The sequence below is a fragment of the Hirundo rustica genome, chromosome 15 (assembly GCF_015227805.2).
Source record: "Hirundo rustica isolate bHirRus1 chromosome 15, bHirRus1.pri.v3, whole genome shotgun sequence".
In the NCBI taxonomy this organism is placed as follows: Eukaryota; Metazoa; Chordata; class Aves; order Passeriformes; family Hirundinidae; genus Hirundo; species Hirundo rustica.
The window spans coordinates 65,019-90,771 of NC_053464.1; the positions used below are offsets into that span (position 1 = coordinate 65,019).

At 43.9% G+C, this 25,753-nt stretch overlaps 1 protein-coding gene across 24 annotated transcripts in view; it reads right to left on the minus strand.

Annotated features, from left to right (window-relative positions):
- The window catches only part of MAPK8IP3 (mitogen-activated protein kinase 8 interacting protein 3), a 70,272-nt gene that overhangs the window by 5,922 nt on the left and 38,597 nt on the right, over positions 1-25,753 (minus strand). For 4 of the 24 annotated variants that reach the window (XM_040079601.1, XM_040079587.1, XM_040079600.1 and 1 more), the window contains exons 10-30: positions 21,715-21,726; positions 20,105-20,122; positions 17,769-17,826; positions 16,681-16,833; positions 15,401-15,482; positions 13,527-13,678; positions 12,872-12,928; positions 12,226-12,396; positions 10,650-10,776; positions 9,774-9,869; positions 8,385-8,546; positions 7,300-7,465; positions 6,656-6,841; positions 5,874-6,057; positions 4,974-5,093; positions 4,625-4,705; positions 3,865-3,932; positions 2,632-2,780; positions 1,624-1,795; positions 1,410-1,523; positions 142-180 (exon numbers count right to left, since the gene is read on the minus strand). In XM_040079601.1, the coding sequence (XP_039935535.1) occupies positions 142-180; positions 1,410-1,523; positions 1,624-1,795; positions 2,632-2,780; positions 3,865-3,932; positions 4,625-4,705; positions 4,974-5,093; positions 5,874-6,057; positions 6,656-6,841; positions 7,300-7,465; positions 8,385-8,546; positions 9,774-9,869; positions 10,650-10,776; positions 12,226-12,396; positions 12,872-12,928; positions 13,527-13,678; positions 15,401-15,482; positions 16,681-16,833; positions 17,769-17,826; positions 20,105-20,122; positions 21,715-21,726 (2,367 nt within the window). The remainder of the gene's footprint in view (positions 1-141; positions 181-1,409; positions 1,524-1,623; positions 1,796-2,631; positions 2,781-3,864; positions 3,933-4,624; positions 4,706-4,973; positions 5,094-5,873; positions 6,058-6,655; positions 6,842-7,299; positions 7,466-8,384; positions 8,547-9,773; positions 9,870-10,649; positions 10,777-12,225; positions 12,397-12,871; positions 12,929-13,526; positions 13,679-15,400; positions 15,483-16,680; positions 16,834-17,768; positions 17,827-20,104; positions 20,123-21,714; positions 21,727-25,753) is intronic. The other 20 variants (XM_040079591.2, XM_040079602.2, XM_040079589.1 and 17 more) reach the window with 16 other exon arrangements.

Consider the following 25,753-nt stretch of genomic DNA (forward strand, 5'->3'; position numbering starts at 1 on the left):
ATGCAACTTAAAACAAAAGAGTGACGAGGAAAAATGGATGGGAGAGAAGTTGAATGGCAGAATGGAAGGGTGGGAGAATGACTGCATAGGGAGATGGGTGCTAAAGGAATGACAGCTGTGAAGGGGAGGCAATGGACTTACCCCGGAGCCCAAGGAGTTGGCCGCGGTGGAGGACTACAGCTAGGCACAGGCAGGGAGTGGGAACACAGAGGGGCACGGGAAGTGACGGGCAGGATGGGAAGAAGAAAAAGTTGATTACTGGAAGATAATTTGGGGGCAACAAAAATAGTATAAAACCTAGAGAAACCACCACAGAAGTTCCTGTGAGTTCATACTAACATTGTTCTTGCTCACTTTGCTCTTACCATACAGGGACAGATGTGGTATCTGAGGTGGGAGAGGGACTGGCTCACAAGGATCCACTGCTACATTTTTAGTGAGATTTTCTTGCTTACCGAATTTTTTACAGGAACACACAAAGATAAAACAATTGGTTTACAGCAGGGAAAAAGTTTAACTCAGAACAAGGACAACAACCTTAAGAGAGAATGGGCTTCAGAAAGGAACTCAGAAACAGGACCGAAGTTGCAATGTATGAACAGAACTGTGTCACCGCCCTCCTAGTATCAACCCCAGCTTCATCCCCAGCACATCCAGCTTCACTGCCCTCAGAGGAGGCCATCCCAAGCCTGACTTCCAGGAGGATTACAACAGGTTTGCTCTTTTTATACAAGAGGTGCTTGTTTTTCAGCTTTCTTGTGAGCATTGGTGAGAAAACATACATTTGGCTGCTTTCTGTTGAAAGCAATTGCAATCAGCCTCAAATCTTATTTCCCCATGATGATCTGGATAAGACCTTCAAAATAAGATGCTGACAGGCAGGTACAGAACAGCACTAGTAAGAACTTCAGCTAAACTTCCAGCTCCAGAGATTCACCTCTTTACTCTTACTGCTGGGTCACCTCATCAGGCTGGATTTGGTGTAGGATACCTATTTCTACTTGACTTATAAAGCTGAGCCCTAATCTGAGTAAATGGAGCTTTTCTAAACTTACTTTCTGGAAAATACCGCTATGGAGACATAGAGATGACTAGGCCAAAATGGAATTTCCAGGGAGATCTTCCTGGTGCCCTCTCATCCTATGGCCTCCTTTTGGAGACTTACTACAATTCACAAAGTTTGGTTTCTCCTTTTTCACAGTAGCTACTGAATCAGTTCACATCCCTCTGCTCTGTCAAGATCCAGGGCTGCTCATACTCTGGGCTCTTCTCCCTGAACATGTCTATGATTAAAGGGTGTCACATGTCAAGAAAGCATAAGTCTGCCTGAACCATGCTGCACAAATAACACCTAGAAGCTTCTTTTTTATAGGGGGGATGCAGGAGTACTTTCAATAAATGTCACTTACTCTCAGTCAGGGGAATGGAGATGACAACACCGTTCCCGGTGCCCACCCAAAGGCGGTTGCCAGCGATGAGCAGGGCTGTGATCCGCACAAAGGAGAAGCCCAGCTTTCCAGTGCCTAGGAAGCATGAATGAGAGTTGGGGAGTCAGTGATGAGTTTGCCCAAGGTCTGCTTTGGGCAAATTCTGTCTTGAGCTCAGTAAGCAACAGACCCTCACCCAGCATCTTGCTGACATAAGGCTCAATGTCGACATCCTGCAGATGTTGATGGCTGTGGGCATGGTAGAGCCTCAGCGTGGAGTCCAGGCGGATGGAAACCCACACTCCATCTCCAATCCATGCTAGCTGTCGCACCTGGCTCTCCCGACGAGGATGGGCATCAAAGGATTTCTGAAAGGTGAACCAACGTGAATTCACAGAAGTTTTGCCATTATCTATACTCCACATATACACAATTTTCAACTGAGATCACTTATTTGGGTTCCAAAGATCTCGGAGAAGCTGTGTTAATGCCAGTTGATCCCAGCAGTTCACTACTGTACACAAAAAATCCTCTGCTTTGAGCAGCTATATGGCAGCTTTGCAGAGTTGATGGTCTTTTCACACCACCTCAGGAGCAAGAACATTTAGATGCCAAGAGCTTTCAACGTACTTGACAGAAGAAGAAAACACACAACTCCAAGATAAATTCTGAAGACCAAACTGCTTTGGCTCACGAACGTGAACTTCAGGTCCATCACTTCTTCTCTCCTTGATTAGAATTATTTCAAGCACTCTCAGATTTGTACCAACACCACTGCTCTGATTTTCACCCAAAACGCTCTACACACTGTTTTTTCTTTAGTGGGATCCCAGGGGTTTACTAACTGTACTGGTCCTTTGTCCTATAATGCCTACAGATAGAGAGGCCTCAGGTTATACGTGAAGAATCACTGTAAAACAAACACCTATGTTTGGACAGTACATGGCCTCACAGACTCCCAAGTAAAGGCGAAGAAAATTGTCACTTTAGACTTACTGATAGAATTATACTTTGCAAAGGGAAGAAGGAACAAATATCCCCTGGCAGATTAGATTATAACATGACCCAGACTGACAGTCTTGGTCTTGCAGTCAGCAATGACAACCCAAAGGTTCTGAATTTCACACACTACAACAGAGAACAGCTGGAAGAATAAATACATCACAAATGTGTGCATGCACAGACACGTATGTGGCTCTCTTACCTCAATCTGCATTGTCTTTGGCTGTATAACATGGATTTTGTTCTTGTAGCCACACCAGACTCTATCATAGACCACAGCCATGCAACGGATGGAGTGGTGAGTATGGCCAAGATCCATCAGGTGGTAATTACTGAGATCCCACTGACCATCTGAGTGAAAAACAAGTGTGGAAAGATGCATCTCCATCAGAACATGAGAGCACACAACAGAATCCTCTACCTTTCTATACATATTTGGATATACAGGCTTAGCTAATACTCAAATGCTCAGTTTGCTTATGTCTGTGACCATCCCATGACTCCTGCTTGGGGCACAGCCTTACACTTACGAAACATGTAATGATAAAAATTTAGTTTGGAGTCCAACAGCTCTCCAATCAGGCCAGTTTAAACACCCTTTATTACAATGAAGTGAACAGGTTTCTCTAACAAGTACAACAAAACCAGCGGGAGAAGAGGGAAGACAGCTGAACAAGACGATGCAGAAACTTAAAAGGAAATGGGACATACAGTCCTTGTGGTGAGGCTTCCTCACATCACAGACCTACAACATAACTTCCCCAAAATGTCAACTCCAGGAGAAGGAATCAGATCTCCCTTCTCTCACTCTTAATTTTTAACTAACCGGGCAGATATTGTGTCCTTCGCAGACAGGAAGCCTCTATGTCACGAGCTCAAGCCTGACCACTGACACGTCAGAACTGTTCCCATCAGAAATAAGATAAAGCTTTAAAGGCTGAATCAAAATTTTATTTGTGCAAGGCCAGAAATCTCTATATTTCTGCTTGCTGAATGAACTGCTACTCAATGAATAAGTAAGTTTTTTATATGCCAACATTAGTCACTGTTGGCCAATTCCCATGTGTTGTCAGTGAGATGAGAACACAGCTAAGAAATTGCTCAAGCCACAGGGAAACAAAACCCACAGCAGCGAAGAGGACCAGAAATTGAATTTGTTAAGTGTACCTCAAACAACTGCACAACATACGTATTCCTGAAAGTGTCTCGTTTACTCCACATGTACTACAAAGCACATACACAAGTTTTTGTTCACGAAAGCTCAGTTAGTGTACACTTGAGATGGTTTAGGACAGCGATTATGTGTATAACAGCTGTGTGTTTTAACTCAGTGTTTGTACCCCAGCAGCCAGCAACCTTCTCACCTTGGAAGAGAGTTTAATCCAATGCTACGCTTTCAGCCAAATTTTGTTTTCTCTATTACATTCATTCTTACCTTCACCCCGATGGAATATAGCTAGTGTTCCATCTGCCAGAGCAACCAGGACCCTCCCTTTCACATGCCTGAAATAACAAAATAGTAAATACATAAAACCACTGTAGAAGTGAGGTACTCAAAAACTCTTCCTGCCATCCATACACATCATCTTTACATAGTCTTCAGAATTCCCAGTCAGTTTAGCATTGCAGGAATGTCCTGCAAGAGATCACACCTCTTACATTCACTGCAATAAGATTGTCACATTTGTAAATTTTCTGTTGAGGAAATTCTTCTCCTTCACAACACAAACACCATAACTTTCAACAATTTCTCCCTAATTTACCCCTCAGTGAAATTTTGCCTTTCTCCTCGCCACTTACTTCCTCCTGATATTGCTAGTCACGTACTCACTGCATCGGGTCAGGACAGCAACTGAGCAGGAAAATGGGTTGGTATGAGCCTTTCCCATTACAAAAACCTTGAGAAACTTCTTTCACAAAACAATGCACTTAGGAAAGCAAAGAAAAAAATTGTGGCTGCCACATCCTTGGAAGTGTTCAAGGCTGGGAATGTGGATGGGGCTTGGAGCAACCTGGTCTAGTGGAAGACATCCTTGCTCATGGCAGGGAGTTGAAACAAGAGGATATTTAAGGTCCGTTCCAAGCCAAACCATTCTGTGATTCTCTAAGTCTATGACAAAGAGCTGTTAACCCTCTCTAAAGCACCACTGAGGTCCTGAACCTTCTCCTCCAGGTCCCTTGGGACACACACTTACACCAAGCTCAGCACAGAGTCCTTCAGCTTTATTGAGTGCAGACACTTCTTCCAGTTGGACACAGCCGAGTGCACGTAAAGCCTGTGAGAGAGGACAAATTGGGGAGGGTTAGCAGCAGGGCCCCACATCTTCAGCCTGCCCAGGTTTGAGTCTCCCCTTATGGCAGGAAAGGTGGAGGTGAAGTAAGAAAGTGCTGTTAAATCTCTGAGAATATGGTGAGCTCAGCAATGAAATGAGGAATGAAAACCTTCTCCAGAAGAAAGCAGTGAACACAAGGTGTGTGGACATGAAAAACAGAGCCCAGAACAGGGAGGTGACACAGAGATCTGTTAGCCTAAGCAGAACACACCAGCCATTCTGAGCTCCCAGCCACATGGTGGGGGAGGCACTGGTGCACGTTCCAGCATCCCTGGTTGACTCCTGATCTGGCAATGTTGTGCTGGGTTCCATCTTCAGCTGCCCATTCTCCCTACAGAGGAAAAGAACAGTGTTAGAGATTTAGCAGCAGAGGTGCACAGAATGCCCACCTAGGCCCACATCCTGACACACAGACAGGTATGGTCCCTAGAAGGCACAAACCTCTTCCTTCTCTTTGGTAGTTTTCAACTGCAAATCTGCACTTTATAGTATTTCCTTTCTCCTCCCCTTACAAGAAACAAACTTACTTCAAATCTACAGATCCTAACTGAGTGTTAAGACTATTACACAAACAGTATTTTCTCTGTTCATTTCCAGCTTCAACAGAAACAACTTAGAACACGGGCATTCAGGAACAATCTGTATCCAAGACTTCCACCCCGTTCTTCAGGCCATCACATCATCTTTGTTTCTCCTAAGAACTTTTGAGTGGTGAATATGCTTTCTTGGTCACTTTTACAGTACATCAGAGGTACTACTAGAATAAACCAATCATTGTTTCTACATACATATCAGTAAGCTCCTTCATATAAACGTGAAGTGCACATGTACTTTGGGAGATCTGCCTTAACCACCGGTCTAAATTCATAGCGAGAGGTCAAATGTTTACATTTTAACAGCTGACCCAGCCAGCTGCAGGCTAAGCCATGCCTGTTTTCGTGCCATTGTTTTCCTTCCCTGTTATCTCATCTGTAATATTGCTTGGGCACAAAACTGATAGAAGTCTGACACTTTATCAGAAGATCAGGCTGCTCCTCTTATCACAAAGCTTAAGGAAACAGAACTGATCAGTAATAGAACAGGACCATTATTCTGACTCCAGCCCACCTACCCGTTCTGCCTGGATGCCTGGCCTGGGACAGGGTCTGTGAAGACGTGCTCGGTGAGGGGCCCAGGCTGGGCCTGCATTGGTTCTGCCTCGCTGGCACTGCTCTCTGGTACCTCTGTAGCCTCTGTTGCCTCCTCAGTAGACTGAGACTGGTTGATCTTCCCATTGCAGACGGGAGCCACCTCACCTGGAGGACAATGGACAGTGTGAGACAGGCTGAAGAACGAGTTAGTGAGTTAACTATATAGACATCAGGCTGTCAGTTCTTTAATTTATCTTCCCTTGCCAAACTCAATCCAACCCTGACCCTGTGCCACAGACACAGCAGCTCATTCAGTATATTCTGCCTGGATGGGAAACAGACACTATTTTAAAGTAGGGTCTAATCTGTGACTAGCACAGCACAGTATGGGAAGGGCTCCAAGGCTGTCACTACAGTATGGAGTCAGCAAAGGCAGCAGTATGATTTGCATGTGAGCTTTACTGCTTCCCAAGACTCAGGGAACAAAGCAATCACAACAGCAGCACCAACAGGAGGGCAAATATCTCACATGGCCAAAATACTCTGCTGTATGACTCCTGCAGCCAGGCTGCAGCGTGTGAATCAGAAAAAATGAATGTTCTAAGAAGAAATGTACCAAAAAGGTCTTTGGTACTCCTGTATCATAGTAATAAAATTCTGGAGGCCTCTAAAGTGTTTAAATTAGGAACCGGAGGATGTGGCTGTGCTCATACAGGACTAGCTGTAATCAAAATGTCACCAAGTTTTACATCCCAAAACTTACTCTGTCCCTTGTCCAGCACAGGTGTGTCCCCACGCGAGGAACAGTTGCTTCGTGGCACATTGCAGCGAGTTGCACAGCCAACCAGCGTGATCCCTGCCAAAACACCATCTGCTCCAGCTGATTCTTCGGGATTCACATCCCCCTCCAGGAAGATCTCGCCCGGGGGATAGTCACTCTCACTGGCCGCTGAAGGGCAAAGAATAGATTCTCATGTAAATCAAGCAGTCACTGCTAATTGAATGTAGCTGTACTCCTGAGGTCACCCTAGTGATGGGAGATTCTGATCTGTGGGGTTCACCACCCTGCGGAGGCACCACAGCATCCATCAGCAGCCTGATCCATGGCAGATCCCCTCACCCCTAGTATCAATATCCAAGGCAGGTACAGAGCTCTTCCACGCCAGACAAAGCTCACTCCCGCTTCCAAAAAACACCCTTTGTGCACCAAAGGAATGACTTACTGAACACTGAACAGAGAGGGATCTCCACAGAAAGGTCCTACAGGAAGGCAAGATATGGGTTATGATTTTGGGGAACAGCTACAGAACACAACAAAGCCCAGGGGTTAGTTCCCAAGTGAGGACATCTGTTACTCCTCAGTGGTGCAGGTGACCCTGTGCAGACCCCAGCCTGGGCCACACTCACCAGGGATGCTGGAGATGCAGAGCACGTGAGCGTTGCAGACAGTGAACTGGTCCACCACTGTACCAGGCTGGTTGGCATCAATGATCACGACTTTACTGGTTGACAGTGTGCTAGTGAGGATCCAGACACGGCTGGAAGTGGCATCCATCTCATGGAGCTCCTTTGCCTTCAGGAGAGCAGACACACACAGACACGATCAGCACTCCTCTTAGATCAACCTGAGCATAACAGTGCTTGGCAACATTTACACATGGTGTAATTTATTTTAAATTATATATTCTATTCTACAGTAGAACTACAGAAGAATATTTTCTCTTTTATATAGTTGTCTCACCAGTTATACTGTAATTTTTATTTTTATTAACTTGATTCCATTCATGTTGCTGCACTAGTATCCAGAGCACTGGCCAAAGAGTCTGTCTGACTCCTTAGGGCAAGAGCAATTTGGCTACTGATTTTTCTGTTGAGATGCCTGACAAATGTATCACTAAATATTCAGTCATCCAGAATGCCGTGAGTCTGGGATGCACCCAACTGATCAGCTTAAACAAGCTGGTCTCGGGAGAGTAAAAGGCAGCAGGTGTGGAGAAAAACCCTACAAACCAGACAGCATAAAATATTGTATGATTATCTGCAAATTACAGCTTTAAATAGGAAAAAAAACAACAAATCACTTAAGACTACCAAGAACCAGAACTGGAATAAATCTCAAGAGGCCCAAATGGACTCACAGACTCTGTTCTTCTAACAAAGTTTTGCCTGAATGTATTTATTATTTTTTTAATTTACAATGATGAAGGCTATATAATCTTCCTAGCAACCTCATCAAGCATTTATTTGGCCTTATTAATTAGGATTTTATTCAAAATTCCCAACATTTCAAAAGCAATAGTTGGAAAACTTTATACTGGATGATTTGTCCCAAATCACACCAAAAATTACAGAAGAGCCAGCACAACACAGCATTGCCCCACAGGTACAAGAGCATTTTATGGCATAGTACAAAGGCACTGAGAAAGAGGGAATGGTAGGGATGAAATGAGAAAACACATTGGAGGGGAAAAAAATCTATTTTATTTTCTGACCTTTTTTTTCTCAGGAGATGTATTGTTACTTTTGTTGTTCTCGCCTTCCACTTCCCTATCACAGGTGAGGGGATCATGCCCAGGTTCTAGTTTTTGCCCATTTCCAGGCTCCTGTTCCAAAGGTCTCCATCCTGAGAGATTGACTCCAGCTGCACACCACAGCTAAGAAACAGAAATGGGAATCTGAACTAAGAATTCTTCAGACTCCTTGGTCTCTTTGAATTTAAATACCTTTGTGGAGAACTGTCAAATGTCAAACATCTAAAACACTTAGCAGGAAACACCAGCTACTGATGATTTCTACTAGAAGATACCCACTTTGATGGAGGTAAGACAGAAGATCTCTGTACCCAGCACTATCACTGCTTTTTAGTCACTGCAGCAAAGCAAGCTGGGACATGGCAGATGTTTAATGTGTTCAAACTGACAGAAGGCAGGTTAAATGAGGTATGAGAAAGAGATTCTTCCCTATGAGGGTGTGAGCCTGGTGAGGCCCTTGCATAGGTTGCCCAGAGAAGCCTGTGGCTCGTATCTGGAAGCGTGGCAAAACAGTCTGCTGGTTTAGCTCCCACATGAGCAGTTTTCTGAAATCAAATCCAGCTAACCTCCTAGGAATTATTTCCAGGGAGCTTTTTAAGACAACACTTAGAACAGGACTACAGAAATGAATACTGGATTTATCCAAAACCTTAAGGGAAAGATGCTGCACAGAACATCACATAAAGATCACACCTAGAACCTTCTAGAAACAGCAGCATAAAAAAATTCTTACAATTTAACCATCAGGATGACTTCTAAAAATCATCTCTGAATGAAGCAATGACAAACTGGCTATTTCAAAACAACCAGTTACAGCAGCTAAGTCTGCCACCTGCACAGATGACCACTTATGCCCTTATGCAATTCTACTCAAAACATTCTAGTATTAATAGACATGGCATTACAAAAATCTACTCCAGATAACACTAGCCTGTTACCAATGAATTCTGGTCAACAGTAGAATCTAAGGAGTGATGAAATGTGTTTTTACTTTCACTTGGTCATTTTCATGAATTTTTAATATCCATTTCCATTACACCCTGAGGAGTCTTAGCAAAAGCATTAGAAGCATAAAATGTTGCTGTTGTTGATGAATTGTCTCAAAAAAGCAGATGTCAGAGAGCAGCAAGGGATCTAGCAACCAGAACCAGCTGAGAATTTTATCCTAAAATACTTTTTCCTACATTCACTATAAACCATCATTCAAAATAAGGAAGTGTAAGATAAAACTTGGAATATATAATGTCAAAAGAATACAGATTGTTGTAAAAACTGCAGGTTTAGCAACCCAAATTCTTTGCTTATTTCATGTCCCCTTTCTGGCCTGCATGGTAAGCAGAAACAACATACCTTCATAGTTGGGTCCTTCTCTACTAGCGGGCGACAATACACAGGCACAGGGACGTTTTTCATGCGAGTGTCTTCCTGACCACCACTGGGACTCAGCTAGAGGGAGAAAAGACAAAAAAAAGCTGCAAACACTGGGATATGGCAGGAGAGATGGAATCAGTGTAGCCGAACCAAGCAGAGGTGGCTACTGCTGAGGCTCTCTATCACAGTCCTTAAGGGGAGAGAAGCAGCACACCCAAGAGACCATCTCACAATCATCAGTGCCCTAGCGGTGGCCAACAGAGGCTACACATCGCTTTGCTGACAGAGAAAGGACGCTCCCTGCAGAGAGTCAGGACACCAGCATTCCCTTCCATCATGACAGTTGGAGCTGATGATCTTAAGGTCTTTTCTGGACTTAAGGATTCTATGGCCTGAAATCTCCAAGCCATGCTGCCAGCCTCCTCCCTTTCAGGGGGTCTCTGACCAGTCCACTTGTCATAAGCCAACAAATGAGGCTGATGAATGATGTTTGATTTTGTTATGAGAAGAACCGGGCATAAACTGCATTTGTTTTTATACTAAATTACTGTTTAAGTTCTCAGAGTATAAATGAAATAACTAATGTTCTAGCCCAAATATAACAAAGGAAATTTTTTTAAAAAAAGAACTGGACTCTGGTCTAAGGTACTTTTCAGTTTCAGTATTTCATGCAGACGAACGTCCCTCCATTGACTTTGGTGGAGATATACAGAGCATTAATTTGGTCTGTGCCTACAATTATCATACAAACAGAACACGGACACAGTACCTCTAAATTAAATAGTTTATGACTAAGGTCCTTAGTTAATGACTAAAGTCACCTCCCAGTCAGCCTGTCCAGAGCATGGTCCCCACCTGCTTGTACTTGGCTGGGAGGCTCCAGCCACAGGCCTGCAACCGCCCGTCATCATTCCGCACGTGCTCCCGCACCTGCCGGTACTGCTCTCGCTTCTGCTCACGGCGTGCCGAGGACGTGCACTCACTGAGGAGAGAAGCACAGCATCACCCAGCTGATGGCTAAAGAGAGGAGCTGAGGGTGAAGGGAGTGTGGCCAGCATGGGGGAGGACACACACAGCAAACCATATCCAGCTGTGAAAACAGATGTAGGGAATCAGGCAGAAAAATTCTGTTGAGAAGCAGACACAGGCAGTTCTGATCTGTCACCTGAGCAATGCTGCAAGCCAAGACATTGTCATCACCTCTTAGAATGTTCCAAGAGCCCTTCAGAAACAGGGAATAATCCTTCTCTAAAACCTGTCTAGAAGATCACACCAATTTTTGCTGGGCTGTTACAATTTACTAATCTAATGTCTCCACAAGGAAGGCATTTTCAGTTATTTCCCTCCTCATTATAGTCAACTATGGATTTTTCTGTCCATTTTTAAGCTTTCTCTGCTGACAAGGAAAATGTGCGCTAACTGCTGGTTCCAATAGGACAACTCCAGCTTTGCACTGGCAGGGGTTAAACCAAAAAATGATCTGTGAGCTTTTAGACATGTTTTAATATAAACAAATGCTGTTTGTCAGCTCCAGCCCTCGAAAGATTTTTAAAAGTATCATTCTGAGGTACAAACAACAACAGCAGAAAAATTAAATCCTGTGGGCAGCCCCTTTATGTAATGCACTGCTGGGAAGTACTCAGACACCACAGCATAACTGTGAGATGTCATCAGAGAAAAAGATGGAATAAGGGCAGTGAGTGTCTAAAAACTTTAAATTTACCCTTCTACAAGATCCAGTGTCTTTTCAACAAACCCTTTTTATTGTGGTAGTTATCCCACTTTATCACCACATTCTCCAATGTCCTTCCATAAAAACACAACCCATGTGAAAGCACACAACCTTTGCAATGGCAGAACATGTTGTGAAGTCATGTAAAGCACTGAAGAGTTTTCTCCCTTCATGTCAGCAACACAAAGAATTTGGGTAAGACTGCAGTAGTGATACCCAGAGGCTCATTTTTAGCACGGCTAAGATTAAAACCAAGCACTGGAACTTAAATGTGTGTTGGAGAGAATTTTTATCTTCACTTAAATCCCTTGTCAAAAGAGGGGTTGTGCAGACATTCCTTCCCTTCATCCTGATGCTGCCATCACACTCCACCACAAAAACCCTCCTTCATTCCATCTCAGTCTGCAAATACAAGTGCAGAACTAGAGTGGGGCCAACTTGAGCTCCAGAGGCCCCTGCTGAGATGATCCATCATGGTCTGGAAAGCCATGGGTACTGTATGTTTGGGAGGACAAGGTTTGCTGAAGCGATCCATACAGTAACTGATGAGTGAAAGATCAGGGAGGTAAACCACAGAGAACACAGACATACTAACATCACACAGACTGTTTCTAACGTGGAAAAGAGCTTATTTCAAACACTGCTCCACTTTGGGAGAGCTGCAGGGGAGCCTGGCTTGGCACACAGCCTGCAACTCACTCGTCAGGGAAGAACTCGAGGGTGCGGCTGCCTGAGGAGATCTGGCACATGGTGTGGCTGCGTCGCTGGCTGAACCCCGCCGTGGTGGGAGACTTGTAGTGGATATTCACAGAGGGGTAGGTCCTCTTTGCTGGGGGAGGACTGGAGGAAGAGCTGAATAGACGGCTGAAGCTAGGGACAAAAAAAAGCCAACAAGTAAGAGAAAAGGTGCCTGGGGAGACAGGCACCACAGATACACAAAAAGAGGTTGGGATCAAAGGTTGTAAGCCTGTTGCAAAAACTGCTCTACTTCAAACCCAGACCTACATCCCTGGCTTGATTGGCATATGGCATTTTTAGCTTCCATAAATTGGCATTTTTAGCTTCCAGAAATAGGTACCTATTGCAACTGGCTGTGAGCGTACGAAAGTTTCCATTCCAGCATACTCATGGACTTTTACAGCTTGTGAAACAAAATTAATGCACATGGTCAGATCTGATTTTAATTTCACTAAGGACAAAAGAAACCCTTGAAGGCAAAAGGATTAAGCCAACAACACCTCTATCTGACATTAATGTCAGAATCTACTAAGTTGCTGTCTGAAGTAGAACTGGCAACACCCCCCCCCCCTTTTCTTAATCTTGCACGAACCACCAAAGAACTTACAACTGCCAAATGGTGGATTTCTTCTTCTCCTGGACGGATGGGTGCTCACGGGAAGCTCTGTGAACAAACACAGCAGAACCAAGTTAATTTCTGCATGCTCTGCCAAGCATCAGGTCATTTCCATCCAGGAAGCCATGTCAAAGTCAGAATTCATTCTAGCGTGTTTAAAAGACACCAGGGAAAGGGACAGGCACTGGTCTTCAATGCAGGAACACCCAACCACTTTAAGTATCAATGCTAATGTGAAAGGCAAGAAAGTGTGTTTAACATGAAGTTTTATCAAGTGTCTGTAACACTGCCACAGACAGTGTGGGAACTACAGCCCCCAGCATTAGAGTCACTTCAAGCTGTAGCATTTAGAACTCATAAATCAGAAGCAATACTCCTCCCCAGTGCTCCTCCCAGCTTAAGCACACAAGAAACAAGCAAGACAAACAACTGTCCAGCATCTCCAAATAATGGTGGCGACATGGGATTTGCAGCCCAGGTTCAGGAACAAGAGAGAAAGAACTGGTATTAGGAAAGAAGCATCTACAGTCTGGAAAACTCCCAGTACTTCTCAACCCTATGTTGATAGGGGTTGCATTGAACACAAGGTAAAACATGAACAGCGGTTCTGTCCTAATCAGGGATGTCACCCAACAGCCAGTCCTACCTGATCATCTCTGTCCACCTGACAGCTTCCTGGAGCTCCATCAGCCTCTCCTTGTACTGGTTGCGCTCCATCAGGACCCGAGCCATCTCCACACGGGTGAAGCGTCGGCGCTGGGCAATGGGAATGTTGTCCTGCAGAGGGGAGGAGCACTGCTTCAGCCAACAAAAGATGGAATGGGATTGAGGTTAGTATCGGGCAAGTCAGGGGACAGACACATATTTGTTAGTTCTTCTCCTGTCCTGCTTGATTTTACCTCCATTTCTCGATAGGAGGAGCTAATGCAGACAGTGAGCTCCAAACTACGGCCAAGGACCTCTGGGTGTTCAGCAAACCCTTGGAAATTGGAATGAGAATCACCACCAACTTGAACACATAGCCCTCACATACACACACCCCATTGTGGGGCTATGGCCAGCAAGGTGTTTTGATAGTCTGCAAGGAATTAACAGCGGTCTCTTGGTCCAGAAGTTTGGAAACCAAAGTTTTAATCCAGTAGCAAAGCCAGTCACAAGCAGCAGGGAGCACCACATAATACCATTTACCCCCTCAGGAGGACTGGAAGGAAGTATTCTGTTAGTACAGATGGATAAAGATAGTATACAGGAAACTTAGGAAACGCCTTTTCCTCTTTGGTGACACAACTTGACCTTCCAATGAAGGCACAGGCAGCCTTGGGTTGGGAACGACAGTCTGTTTGTCTCTTTTGAAGAGTGGAAGATGAGAACAACATGACTAAGTCACAGAAAATATCAGCCCAAACAAAAGGCTGCAAGGGTTTTGGAGACTCATTCCTAGGAGGTGGCATGGGGTTGTGCCTGACTGTGCCAATTCCCAACCTCAGCCTGGCTGGTAGGTGCTGCTGAGAGCTGTGAGCGCAAATTAACCAAGTCACTCTCCACTCCCTAGCCTCCCCGGACTTTCAATCAAATCTGTATGACTAGTCAAAACAAGAACTGTATAAACAAAAAGGATTTTATCAATTATTTTTTAAATTAAAAAGAGAACCAGACTTCCTGTCCGCTCAGCTGAAAACAAATCCAACTCACTTCAGCAGCTCATGAGTACAACTTGAAAAAGTTCTCATCTACTTAAATTCTCAACAGACCAAGTTCACTCCAATTAAGTCAAGTGATTTAGGCTAAAACTGAACTTGCTCTGATACCTTGGGTAAGAAAGAAAACAGTAACACTGATAAGCAACATACTGAATTCCCTGTCTTAGCAGGGATATTTACAAGGAAAATCTTGTTATTGCTTGATTTGCCTTGTTTGTTTTTTTTTCCAGCTACAGTTGGTCTTTGTCGAAAAGCCTCTATCCCAGCCAAAATGGTTTCAAGAGTTGCCCTAAAAGAACAGCCCATGAGCCTTCTCTGCCTGTACCCTGTAACAAGCAGTACTGGCTCATGGAAAAGAATTAACAAGAAAAACACAGCACCAAGACATGGTGGTAGTCACTGCTGGTAGCTGGATTTTACTGCATGATGTCCTCACAGCTACATCTTCACTGCCAACTTGGGGACAGGCTCTTCTGGAGAATCCTGACAGTCGTAACACCCTGAGAGAATCCTTACTGCACACACGATTTTAATTCTAAATTAGGAAGTATTGAGCAGGGCAGTGCTCTAGCACCCAGCTGCAAAAACTACATCCTGCACAGTGGTACTGCCACTGGGTTGGCTGCTCTTCTGTGTCAGATTCTGGTTTGAAAGTTGTATGAAGGGATTTCATGCTCATCAGCCACAACCCATTCACCACCCTTGCCCTCACTGCTAACAAAGGCACATCAACCTGCATCTCAGGACTCATATACACGAAGCAATATAGGTAAGCAAATCAACCCCCTTTCCCCGCAGGCATTTTAGTAATGTCATATACCAATTCTGTACAGAGATAGCTGCTTACATCCTCCACCTCCTCTTTGGGCTCTCGTCGGGCAACAATTGCTTCAGATTTCACTCTAGGAAACAGGAAGAAAGGGAACAAAACAGCAAGTGACACCATGGCTGGCTTTGGGAAGAGAACCAGCTATGGGAAGCCTGGCTGACTCCATCATAAGGGAGCAATCTCAAACCATTTGTATATAGTGTATAAATTCTGAGATGCTTCTCTGGCATTTTCCCTCCCTCTTTTTCAGCACATTACTCTGAACAGCTTCAGTGACCTCATCCCATTTTTTCAAACAATTGTTATGAGCACCAAAATACTGACCACTGGAAGAATCCAGCCAGTTTCTATTTCTGAACCAACATCTACATTCAAATATTTGATGAGAACTGAGCCATTTTCAACAGGGAAAATGCTGGCTTAAATGCTTCTGCTGGACTGCTTCTGGTTTCAGTAGATTCTCTGATTCTGTGTGATTCAATAAAGTGAAAAAAGCCCCTAACCTGAAGAACAGAAAATGGCAAAGAACACCAAACCCTGATAAAAAAAATACTGAAAGTATTTAAGTGAGTGCTTCCAATTTCTTTGAACTCCTAGTTTATGAGGCATTACAAAAGGCATTTAAAAAATCTCCCTGCTTGCAAGACTATTTTCATTTCAGACATTCTGAACAACAAAGAGACCAGTCTGTGTTTTTCCTGGTGATTCAGAGCTCAGACTACAGAACCTTCTAGATTCCAGCTGGAGAACAAAATCTGTCTTCTGCCCTGAGCACCTGCCAGCCACAATTGAACTGTCCTGCTTTGAGCTCCAGGAGGCAGCTTTGTGTGTATCCATGTGAAACCATTCCAGGCTTTGCTGGGCAGTTGGGCTTTAGTTGCTCTAGTTAGACAGGAAGATAAAAAGCGCCATCCTCCTGTATCAGACTTTAGAATTTCTTCTGCCTCTTCTCACTCTTAACACGAACAATGAAACAACTGCCGATATAGGCAGTTTCCTTCAAAACTATTGGTTTTGGAATTTCCTTTCTTTGGGAAGTTTTGGTTGTTTTTGTTGGTTGGCTTTTAATTGCAAATTTAAACCCTTAATGCTTCACTTCAGGGAGACTGGGTTTGGAGTTGCTGCTTCAGAATCCTAATCCTGCCTTGTGCTCCCTGAAGTACCTTTGAATGCCAATGCTAATCCCGTGAGTGAAACAGAGTAAAACAGAGGAGGTGGGTTTATCACTCTTCACTCCCAGCTCCTTGGGGTGGGGGGGGGGAATCACTCACCTCTTTAGCTCCTCCTCCAGCTCCTTGACTCTGGCTTCTATTTTGGCTTTGGCCTGCTTTGTTGCTTCCAGTTCTCCCTTCAGCACTTCCTGCTCCCCAGACAGCTGGTCCACCTTGGCAATCAAATCATTCTTCACAACGTTCAAAGCATTTCTTGAAGGTGTGAAAGGGACAATAATCAAAATGCCCAATACCAGCAGCTGTCCATAAAAGAGACCTTTAACTAAAGCCACAGACACTACAAGGAGAGTTGAAACAAGTATGTTTAACAATTCAGTCCAGCTATGACCTAAGGGAAATGAATTTTTGGGAAAATGGAGCTGCAGAAGAACAGAGAAATCACCATAACTGTTCAGGATGAGGTTTGTTCATTCCTGTATCCTGACTAACAAACAAACCTCTCCTTCGCAAGATGGCAGAACACTGCAGAAGGCATGTGTAGAGCAACCTATCTATTTTTCACAGAATGGAAGTCTGAAATACACCTTTTAGAATGCTGTCATCTGCAATTGAGGATAATACGCATTTCCAATCAGCCCCATAACAACTTATATTTATAAAATCAGTACTTTCCCATCACAGTAGGCTCTCCACCTCCCCCCGGGATTACTCTGCCTTCCTCTTCCCAGCTCCTCAGCTTTAATAGCTGGTTTGCAGCTTTTCTCAAAAACCAGCTCCATTACATTGTCTGCTTCTCCTCCATCAACTACGAAATTGTTTGAAAACTCAACAGTGACTTTTTTTTTTTCCTAATAACAAACCTTGCAAATAAAACCTTATTAACAGCAACACCCCCACAGAGGTTCAGACCAATACATGGATTCCCATTGAAGCTAATTTAAAGCCTGCAACTCATCTCAGATGACATCAAGCCCTACCAGCACATGCCTAGAGGCTTTATCCAAGTGCCTGCAGAAAGGAGACAGTTAGGAAACAGCTCAGGAGAGCAACTCTTCTACAAGTGAAGGAACAAGTACTCAGGACAACCCATTAAACAAGTGAGGCAGGAGTTCTGGCCAAGACCTACTCCAAGGTGACATCTCACTTATGACCAGGCAGGTAGATCAGAGCATGCAACAGTTCCTTACTTGGTCTCCAGCAGCTGAGAGTTCTCCAACAGCAGATTGCCCACTTCTTTGCCCATTCCTGAAAAGAAAGGCCAGGCAGTTTTCACCTGCTCTCCTAGAAACATGCCTAACTTATGCTTGAGGAAATCACTTTTGTCAGGCTTCCTTAGATTCCTGAGTCCTGTGTGGAGAGTGCAGTGTCTCTAGCTGAACGACCAAACAGCACCAGCAAAGACACCCATGTGTCCTGTGGAGAATCCAAATTCAGACCTAGCTTCTCACCCCAACTTTCACAGACAGGGACAGAGGGGAGAGCTTCACTAACACCAATCAGGGAAGTCAAGGCAGTAACTCCTGGTTCAGCCATGAGCTATTGCAAACATTTTTTATCATTCCTCACACAGAATGAAGGTGGAATTTATGGGTTTTCACAGAAGATAGAAGAACTGTCCAAGTTGCTGTCCTGAACTGCACACTAGTGATTTTCTTCCTTTCTTAGTATAAGCCAAATTTTCTGTTTGCATGATTTGGGATCATGGCCGTGATGAATTTCATGCACATGAAAGGCTCCCCCATTACTGACCTTCAGCCAGAGCAATTTTAATAGGACTGCAGATTGTCCCTTGCTATATCTAGCTCTAACAGCGTTCTCACAGATGTTTAAAACGTGAAGTCTCGGTTTTACTACTTCAGACCCACACTCAACACCTACAGCAGACACCTTGCACTTGGGCATCCATGTACAGCTGCAATCTGCAGATTGGTTTACAAGAACATTGACACATCTGGGGCTAAGAGTGAAGGTCAAATTCAGTATTTCATAAAACCAATGAAATTTAGGGACCAAAAGCACATCTGGATTGTTTCCCACTGCCAGGGACTTGCTGAGCCCCAGGGTCAGCCTCTGTCTTATAATAAGGAACAGAGGCCACCTGAGAGCTGAAGGCAGAGAGGCCTCTTTCTTTTGGAGCAAAGTGCTGAGGGGTGCAGCTTGTATCTCACCACAGGTCCCAGAGCATGAAGTCTCCCCACAATCAGTATTTGTCCTGCCCTCTGAACTCTCTCTTCCTTCACAGCAAAGACATCAACAGTCTTCATGATATGTCATTTGCTGATTAATTAGTATTTGTAAAAAGAAAAACAACACAAACTTGAATTAAATGGAAGTTAGAGGAACATGGCAGCACATGAGAAGTGAGAACCACACCACAACACTCCAACACACAGATCTTCTTCCCACAGTTAAATGGGATGAATTTATGATGACAAAAGCAAATTCCCAGCAAGAATGAGTAAGAAGCAGCATTTTCAAAGAACTTTTGAAAAATTAGTGACAGATAATTAATCACTTTGATGTTTCAGGCAATGTGTGTCAGAGAATATTCCAATAGCACAGAAATGGGAAACACTAATTGCAATGCAAATGACAGTGTATTTTGGGTTGGAAAGGTAAAGAAAGGACCTATAGCCCTTTTTCTTTGTGACATGCTGCATGTAGGTCAGAAGACCCAGAAGTCTTCTGTTTATTAAATTCTTTTCCTGCTCATTTTTAGTGATTCTACAAATAATCAATTAAATATTTAGCCTGTAAGGCATTAAATTGGCACAAAAACATTAAAGGTGCTGAAGAACATCCAGAGAAAAGCTCATCTCCATCTGCTTCAGATTAAATCTTTTTCCTTCATATTCTGGAGTCATACATCCCTCTCTGCAGCTATTTTTGGGAGAGAAAGAAATTCTGGGGAAGAGGGTGAGCTATCGTGCCAGAACTAAAGGCCACACAGTATTCCATCAGTATCCTTCACCACAGCTTCTACTTTTGTGTGATGCGGTGACAGCCCAATGCCAACTTAGAGGCTGGAAATGCTCCTCTGGCAATAAAGAACAGGAGGAAGCCTCCCAGAGCCATGGAATGGCAATATGAGATCATCTTGCACAGGCTGTAATGGGACAGCTCTGTTCAGGGGAAGAAATCTTTCAGTGTGGAGAGGCTATAAGGAGACCTCTTCAACCCTCTGGGATGTGGAGCGATGGGAGGTGAGATCTGGGCAGAGCCCTGTCCAGCAGAGCACCTACACCACCTTCCTCCCACAGCCAGGCAAACAGTGGGATGCATCAAAGCGGATAATCAAGGAGAATCCCCAAACGACCTCTGCAACCTGCAGGATGCATCCTGCTTCTTGGAGAGGTGCTGCCACCACCACAAAAAACCAAACCCAAGGTGATGCAAGACATATGGATGGATGATGAGTGGATTAAAGGGATGCAGGGAAAAAAAGCACATTAAAAAAGAAAAGAAAGGAAAAAAAAAAAAAAAAGAAAAAAAAGAAAAAAAAGTAAAAAGGCCTTCGCCTTACCAAAGAAATCATCCCGTACTATGAGAGCCATCCCATACGAGAAAGGAACAGAAAGAGATGGGGACAAAGGGGAAAAAAGGAAGAGAAAAACAGCAGCCATTAAGTACCAGTCTGTAAACAGCAAACAGAGCAGCTCATCAGCACATGTACAGTGTGTGATGCCAGCACATGTGATACTTGGTAGAAAGTTCTCTTGTTCTGCTCCAGCTTGACCTAACAGGGACTTTACCTTAGAGTGCCACAGAACAGTTTGGGTTGAAAGAAACTTTTAAAACCCATTCACTTCCAGTCCCCTGCCATGGGCAGGGACACCTCCCACTAGACCATGTTTCTCTAAGCCTCATCCAACCTGGCCTTGAACACACCCAGTGATGAAGCAGCCACAGCTTCTCTGGCCAACCCTGCCAGGGCCTTACCAGGCTAATTGAAAAACCATTTTTATTATATCTAATCTAAATCGTCCCTCTTTTGTTTAAAACCATCACCCCTTGTCCTGTCACAACAGATATCAGGACAAGCTTGAGACCTGCTTCCTTCACTTGCATCCTTTTCCCTGTATGACACATCCTTGAGTTTCCCATCACCACAAGAAAGGCAGGTCAGCAGACACTATGAACAGGGTGAAGGAAGGACAGTGGCAGGGGGAAAAATACAGAAGTGGGGCTGAGTATCAAAGATTTCATCTGGCCTAAAAAGGCCCAAATGCACCTGCACATTGCAACAAACTCCAACCCAACTTCAGTGGGAGATTTTCTGAGGAATGTTCACAAAAAATGTGGCTTACAGTAAAACCAGTTTGAATGAAAAGAAGGGATGATGTCATCCCTTTCTTGGTATCATCACAGAGCCTGCACCGAGCAGTGCCAGGCACAGGGACGTGGCTGAGTGTGTTGGCACGTGACACTATCGCAGCTGCCAGGCCACCATCTTTACTACACGGCAAGTTTTACCCAGTTTGCACTGTAATCAAGAGAGTTTCCCTTGACTTCAACAGAAATTGCTTCAGGGCCCAAGTGTATTTTACAAGCAGGTGCAAATCTGATGGCAGAGCATGGCCCTAGGCAGCAAGCAGCCTCCCCCAAGAAAGGACACAGCTATCATGCAACTCCTGAGACAGAAAGGCAAAGTTTCCACCAAAGACAAAGGCTCTGTCACTCTAACCCATCACAAAAGTGTCCTTAATGTCACTACCACAATATCCGAAGGGGGTTGGTTTGCACCAGGTAACCTCCCGCTGGCACATGGAGGGATAATAGGACCCTCACTCAGTCTGTGCCCACCCAACCTCTGCTACAAGTACCCTTCCTGGCAGAAAAAAAAAGCCCTTTGAGCCCCAAGACCTCAAGTGACAGGATAGTGTGACACTGTGGAGCCTGCCCACAGCCACACAAGAGAAAGCAGGCTGAAAGGTAGCAGGAACGTGAGCAGAGCAGGGACATCCTGCTGCAGGGACCCGTAAGTGTGAGGCAACCAAGCAAGATGAAGTGGAGAGAAGTCTGCAAAGCCAACCGTGTTTGGACAAGAGCAGGGGAGTATCGCACGTGTATACCACACCATCCAACCTCAACCAGAAAAACAGAAACAAGAAGAACTGAGCAGGATATACACACCTGAGAACTCCCCTATGCGCCATGTCCAGCGAAGCACAGAGAGACAAGGGAAAAAGGAAGTGAAAAAGGAACCATCAGTGACTGAAACCAACAAAATCAAAATTTTGTTCAAAAAAAATTAACAATGATTCAGCCATTTCAATATCAAAAGGCATGAAATAGTAAGGCTAGGACCTGCCATAGCTGTTGATGGCATGACTCTACATACAGGACAGAAAAACACCCAAGGAAAAGTAACCCATGGTACAACTGCATCCATACACCTTAGCTATCCCCAGATTTCCAGAGGAGGATCTGAGGCAGTCAGATCTTCCTGGACTGGGTAAACCTTTATTTAGTCTTTATTAGTCATCTACCACTAAATGCAGAACAGCTCATTCCCACTACCTCTCACTTCCCTCCCCTTGTGGTTTTAACAGCTGCATCCTCTGACAATAACTGTGCTCTCCAGTGACACTTCATCTTGCAAAAGACAACTGGTTGCATTTAAAACCTTTTTTTTTTTTTTTTTTTTTTTGTACAGTGTAGTGCTGGGACTCAGTTTGATAATCTCATTTCAACTTCTGTACACAACACTGTATATAAACTTACTGCTAATAAGGCTGCATTTGTCTTTACCACAGACCCCCTGTATTTTAATTTCCGAAGCATGTACAGTTGGTTATCCTAAACCTGAATCACAGAACGGTTCGGCTGGAATGATCATCCAGTTCTACCCCTTGCCATGGGCAAGGACACCTTCCACTACCCTAAGCTGCTCCAAGCCCCCTGTAACCTGGCCTTGGAGTCTCCCAGGAATGAGGCAGGCACAGCCTCTCTGGGCTATCGGCTCACCACCCTCACCATCCTCAGTAAAAAGGCCTGTCCACTGAGCACACCCAAACTGCTGTGATTGTTTGTGTCTGGAAACACCTGGGATAGGAAAGAGCAGGACACAGGATCTGGGAGAAGGGGAAGCTTAGAGAACGGGAGATGGGAGACTAGGTGCCTACCCAAAATCACTTGTGATTAACAAGTGAATATGCAGGAAAACAGCCAACTAGTGCTTCTAAGTCTGTAGGAGAAATAAGGGAATGGTCCTCAATGCCCATTAGTAAATAATTGTTCTCACTCCACAGTTTTCTCCAGAATACTTCCTATACAAACCCATGTATGTAAAGCAGTATTAGAGGTGGGAGGAAACCCACATGTTTTGTGGGTTTTATTTAAAATAAAAAAACGTGGAAGGTGCCAATTATGTACCAGGAATAAATGGGATTTTCCATTCCAGAATCAGACTTGCCTGCCAGCCACTGCTCAAGGGTAATTACTCTAAGTCTTGTTTTTAAGGTCCTCTTTAATGAGATTTCTCTTTCTTTACGGAACTGAGACCAAAAAAGAGAGAATATTCTACCAAGTATTGAGAGATTGAAGGAAGTAATAAGTCTTCACTTAAGTGAGCTTAGAGTAATTCATTAATTTGATTTACAGAAAGAAGTGAGCCCCAAATATGACCCAGAGAGAAGCTTGTGGATCTTGTTTCCTATATGTTCATAAAGTTCTATTTCCTCTGCGTCTCTTCAGACTCAAAGGCACAGCACAAAGAGAGAGCATTCCACCTAACAAAAAAGGCAAAATTTTGGATTATGTTGACAGATTTTTGTCAACCCTAAGATCTAGCCCTTTGTGTCTATCTTTACTAGACTTTCTTTTGTGCTTTCTATTGTGCAAAGCCAAAAAAAAGAAGCAGTCTCATTTCTTGTTGACAGACACGACCCCTGAGATCTTTCTCTGCTTCCTCCCTTTGTGGAGAGGAACCAGCAATGTGTGTGTTCATTTTAAAAACACTCTTATATGCCAGAGTCAGTGGCCAGAACTCAGCAAAATGACTAATTAGATCAATGCTTATCACAAAAAAGGCACAGAACTACCTGATTTCATAACAGTCCATCTCCCAGGTTTGAAAAGGAACCAGCCTTCCTATTTTGCTGGCCCACCATGGATCACCTGAAAGGATTCTGCTGCTCTGCTCAGGCCAAAAAATGGTCCCAGCACAGAAATGTCCTCCTCATAAAACAGGCTACAGTCTTCAGAAACTACACTGTGATCCTCAGGGCCCACACTTACATGGCCACTGCTCAACAAAGTCTTTGTACATTTCTATTTCAAGTGGTAATTCCCGAACAACAGATATCTCACCACACTCAAGTCTTTGCGCAGCCTTATAGCAGGAAGAGGTGAAGCACTGTTGACTTCATCTGAGACTGTAATGAACAACCGTGCAAGATTTGGGCAACAAAAAGCTTTGGCCCTTTTTAAAACAAGTCTGTATTTCTTGATGATCACTTGGTCAGACTACAGGGTAATCCCAAGTGGAAGTGGATTTCCAGGAGGCAGGCTTCCAAAGTGGCAAGCACATTGTCCAAAGCCTTTCATACACCAAGCAAGTAATTTTCCAGAATAACTCTTCCAAGGCAATAATACCTGATACCCCAGCCATTTTGGGGGGAGAAGAAAAGCAGCAGTTGGCACAGTGATTAGCAGACAGAGCTGCAGAATCAACCCAGCACTCCTTGATAAGGAAGGAGTGAACACAAGGACCAAGATAAAACAATGGCAAGAATATCCATGGTTTTAGTGTTTTGATTCTGCTATGAAGAGAGCTCCTTGATAAAGTATGGAGCTGGCTAACCAAAACTCATTCCACAGCTTTAACCATCACATGTAGTTCCTACTGTCAAGCTTCCCTTTAAGCAGGAGTCCCAGCCCTTCTGCAAATGGCTACCAGCATCCAGGGGATCCTCAAACATGGAAAACTTGCTTTTCCTTCAAAATTCCTGATTTTGTAAATATCTGCCCAGATTGGCTCCCATTGCAGGCAAGAGAAAGCCTGTGCATTCATCCTGAGTCTTCTGCAGATTTTTTTTTTTTTCTGGCAATCTTGAGTTGAAGGTGAAACAATAAATGATTTTACACTTTAGGCACTGGCACAAGGGCTCTCACACATGCTGCAGGGCTAGCATGATTTTAAAAAAACCAACCCAAACCTACCCATATCAAAAACCTATTCCTAGCATTCTCATGATCGTCTGGCTCATGTTCTTAATTCCAGTCCCACTATTGGCTATAATAGTACAATTTCACAGATATTTGTCTTTCATCTAACAAGAAGTATTGTACTAACTCCTTTCCAAATTTTAATCCACATCTTCAAGGTTATTTTTTTGCTTAAGAGGGCAAAATCTATCCCCCCTGCAGAAACATATGCTTTTTAAGGGTCCTGATACAAGACATATCAAAGCTAATAAAAATACCTTCCTAATTTCGGCCAAGGCGAGCTGCTGCAAGCAATTCTGTGTGATACACTTCAGCTCATTCTGTTCTGGACACATACACAGAACCAAACTTACAAGATTATCCATAAGCAGATCTATATCAGTAATCACCATAAAGGAAATGTTTGCTTTCAGGTCAGATCTCTTGCCACTAAGTACACTAACACATTGTCTCTGGAGTCCTTGTGTGTCATAAGGCTCCTTAAAGCAAGCAGTAACATGGAAAATGAGCTACACTGTCATAAACTCTATCAGCTGCCCATGTGACCTGAGTATTCAATGACCACTTGTACTCTCTCAATGCAGGAGGACAGCAGGAATTAAGAACATGCTTAAATTCTGTCAAAAAACCCAAGATCTAGATACTCAGGAATCCAAGGAAAAAGTATGGATAGGACTCAGAGTGCTCCCTGAGGCAAAGCCGCTTCTCTGACTGCTACAGACTCCCAGCCAGGAACACAGAACACAGCCTGGCTACAGGTATTACAAACACCTTCAAAACCAGCTTAAAAAGCGAATTATTACATCTCTGAGGCTGACTGTAAAACAGTACCTGCATCACAGACCATAATATTTCCACATCATTTAAACATCAAAAGCTTAACCAAATGAATTACTTTCTTACAAATTTCAAACAAACTTTTTAGTCTCAGTATAAAATTACTGAGGGGGAATTTTCAGCCAGAAGCAGGAGCAAATTTTGTCTTCAAATTATTTATATAGGA